The sequence below is a fragment of the Plasmopara halstedii genome (genome assembly GCF_900000015.1).
Source record: "Plasmopara halstedii genome assembly, contig: Scaffold_110, whole genome shotgun sequence".
Taxonomy (NCBI): Eukaryota; Oomycota; class Peronosporomycetes; order Peronosporales; family Peronosporaceae; genus Plasmopara; species Plasmopara halstedii.
Window position 1 is genome coordinate 1,816,501 of NW_020187031.1, and position 3,723 is coordinate 1,820,223.

The window sequence follows — 3,723 nt, forward strand, 5'->3', positions numbered from 1 at the left end:
TGGATTCTAGGGATCCTTTAGGATCGACGATCTACTTCGTGCGTTTAGCACCCTCTTTGTGTCCTCCAGGACAGCTTCATCCGAAAGCGACGACGCGTTAATCTCCTCGATCGGTCGTATAATGATCTACTCGGATAAATGGCCTGCCTTCAAGGCACCGCCGAACTCTTCGAAGGACGTCTCGTCCAGCTCAAGAAGAGCATCCACCGCGGGAATGGCCTTAAAGGTGATGTCGCCGTCTTCCTCCTCCGTCATACCGTTGGCGACAATGTATAGCTGTGCGCTATCGCCCACGATAGACACACCCTGGGCCAGGGTCGACGTCCTGCGTCTTGCAGATAACATACGGCTTTGCCGTCTCCTCTCTAAAGAAATTTTTTCGTCTCATCAAGACCAGTGGATACACGCACTCGGCGTCGTCCAGTGCTCCACTCCCTGCTCCATCGGAGCCTTGATGTTATCAACAATATCCGACTAAGAGCTGCTTTTTTCTGCAGTCTTCGTTTAGTAATTAACGTGCCACTCCACGCACATCTGAAGGGCCTTGCCCAGGATGCTTCGGACCGCGTCTGACCATGCCACTCATGGCATGCAGCAACTGCTTCGAACCGGGAGCGGTGCTCAGTGGATTACGTGCCACTCCACGCGCATCTCTACTGTCTCACTTTCGATGCCTTTGACCTCGTCCGAACAAGCCACTCTTAGCTAAAGCAGCTGCTTTGATACTTGAGCAGTGTTTAGTGGGTGTGTGCCACTCCATGCTTAGCCCGCGAGCCATGCCCGGGACTCCTGCGCAATACACATTCGGTGTTCGCCAACTCGGATACTCCGATATCCAGCACATTGACCGTCCGGGCCCAGTCTCCGCGCCAATAGCGCTTTTGCTATCTAGCAGAGGTGGGCTCATGACTCACCAAAGCTCCACCAGGTGACGGTGCGCGTAGCGCCCAGGGTCTTTGAGCTCCAATCGATTTATGGATCATGGTGTTCCGACCATGCCATACCTAGAATGATGTCATACGTTGAATCCAAGTCGTAGACTATACGGCGTTCCTTGCTATCAAGGTAAAGTCATTTGACACCGAGATCCACAGGGACCTTCGGCACCGTGACACATATCCCCGCCGCTAAGCGAACAGTGACGATGTCACTCAACCGCGATTCCAAAGCCTCAGGGTACAGCTGACTGTCTTTTATCATGGAGCGTCGAGCATGGATGCCCGACACCCCGGAGTAGATAAGGATCTTTCGTGGCTTCTCAAAGCCCTTCATGGCCGCTTTCATGACCAGCAAGCCCGGCTTGCATACACGTTCCGTGTTCAAGAGCACAGAGCTTTTCGGGGAAAGGGCCTGCTGCCCTCTACCTCTATGAGGCTCAACAGAACTCAGTTCTTCCCCAGTTGGGCGCCCCGCGCTTACTGGGTGTTGTCGTTACCCCGTGACAATCCAGAAGACTGGTAAGAAGCAAGACGTCGGTTTATAAACCTTGACGCGCCTTGAGCAGGGCACAACCAGTCCGAAGATAACAATTGTCTTCACATACAAAATACCGGCGGGTTCTTACACGCTGCCCGGTAGCTCGAAGCTCTACCCCTCTTTCTCAGCATAGCTGAGATCCATTGGTCTAGGCTCACTCGGTGAGACTTGAGTGTGATCATTTAATCCAAGTCGTTCTGACTTAAAGTTGAGTTTGGCATTCAATGCCACATGTACTGCATCTTCAAAAGATGACGGATGCACAAGGAAAACTTCTATTCTGGCCACGCCAGTTCAGAGGTCCTTCATAAATACGGTCACTGTGACCGCCTCGGGGGTGGGACGGCTGTCATCCCGGCAATGAGAGTTCGCAACTCTTGACCAAAGTCCACCAATTCCTTCTTGCCCTGTTGGGCGGCAAGGAAACGCAATCGCAAGCGATATGCCTGGTTAGACGTTGAGAACACTCTTAAAAGCTGCAACTTCAGCTTCGTCCAGGAGGAAATGCCGCTTCAGCCGAAGTGCGGCACCTAGCGCCATGCTATGTTGCGCGTTCTGGAGCATGCGGATGCCATAGCCATCTCGGCCTCTCGCTGGTGCAAGTACCCGACGTTAAGCTAATTCACGCGCTCCTGGGTTGAAGTAAATCTGGTCTTTCTCGATGCTGGAAATGTCGTCTATTTACGAACCCCATGAGCACTTTTAGCGCATCTTATAGCTAAAGCAAACGAACCTGTCAAATGGATAAAACGAATGCTGCCGCGTGCTCAAGGTAATAAAATCGTGTCCTCTTGTACCCAGCATACTACGATCTACAAATTCTTGCTTTGTGGTAGCAATGCCACATCGCTGAAAAATGCTTCTTACACTATCATGCTTGCAAGGACCTAGCCAGCCGTGACCGCCTCAACGAGCTCTAGCAATGGAATCACAGCTGCACGTCTGTAGAAAATGGAGGTAAAAACAATTTGCTGTCATTGGCGTGGTGCCTTGACGAGAACGGAAAGTCACTCGTTGGTGAAGTTTCTGCTGAGGATTCTTAGCTGCTCGAAAAACAACAAAAGTCATATGTGATCGGCTTAAGCTGCCTACATTCTAGACTTTGATGCAAAGATTTATGGTGAACTCATCAAATTACCCCACAATAGTGGTTGCCAGCTCCGATCGTGGACACAGTCTTAAATTGGTTGCGGTAGTTCATACCTCGCAGCCCATAAGGCAATTAAACAAACCTGTTTGGCTTCGCTAACCGTCTCATTTAGAGGATCCCTCAGAAGCTATTCGATCCACTGTATGTAATGGGGGTTGTAGGTAGCGCAGAGTAGTGCCGTTATATCAGTCTTAATCATAAATTCAGCCAAAATAATTCATATGGATTTCACGTCATATGAAAATAGAAACGAAATCAAAAATGAGTTTATATGGAAATAATGAGAACGTTATATATAAGTGGTCTCTATGATCTACACTTAGCACGAGACCAAGTCGCATTTTCTTCAATGCAAGAGTGACCCAGTTTCCCATGGTGTGAGGCCAACATTGGAAGATTTGGAGAAAAGACGCCTAATCGTCTATATTCTATACCTATCTCAACGAGGAAAGTTTTTTCGCAATATGAAGAAGCTTCATCGCAATAAATAAGTCAGTGGGGCAATTAAACAAGGTTTTCATCACACCAATAAGCCGACCAAAAATGAACATGCTATAAAGAAGCTGAAAATCTTTGCATCATCAGATTGAGTCGGACCATTAATTCGTGTGAAGCAGTCAAAGCTACACTGACGCTAGAACGAGCTAGCTTGTGGTATGCTGCTTATGGCAAACAAGGCGGCCAAAACATAGGTGAAACACATTGCATTAGAAAGGCAAAATGCCTTCTGGAAGAGCACATAGCAGCTTTGTAACGGGGTTACACGTACCCTGGTAACAGGGGCGTGTGTCACACGAGATGTGCGTGGTGTGACTGCACCCAAACAAGAAAATGGTATGTGGCTAGGTAGCCAGTAGCTATGCATGTATTTAGATTTTACTATATCTAGAAAAATTCAAACTTTTAAAATTAGGATAATAAATAAATAAAAAACAGTTTTGGATTTTGAACCGAAGAGTCAATTAGCCTTGGGAAGGCAATAATTACTCTTGAAGGAAGTGGATTGCGATCCGCTAACTCATAATTGTTCTAAGTATAAAACGAAAGGTCGGTGACCTAAATAACGCTTCCTCAAGCGCTAAGCTACGGCAGCCCCG

The 3,723-nt window shown here is 48.1% G+C and overlaps 1 protein-coding gene across 1 annotated transcript; it reads right to left on the bottom strand.

Moving 5' to 3' along the window:
• Positions 1 to 2,363: 2,363 nt before the first annotated feature.
• Positions 2,364 to 2,677, bottom strand: PHALS_00368 (uncharacterized protein; the record flags this gene model as incomplete). Its single annotated transcript, XM_024730958.1, has 3 exons — positions 2,364 to 2,418; positions 2,488 to 2,519; positions 2,615 to 2,677. 3 exons carry the CDS (start codon positions 2,675 to 2,677, stop codon positions 2,364 to 2,366), a joined length of 150 nt encoding a protein of 49 aa, XP_024572417.1.
• Positions 2,678 to 3,723: the final 1,046 nt, after the last annotated feature.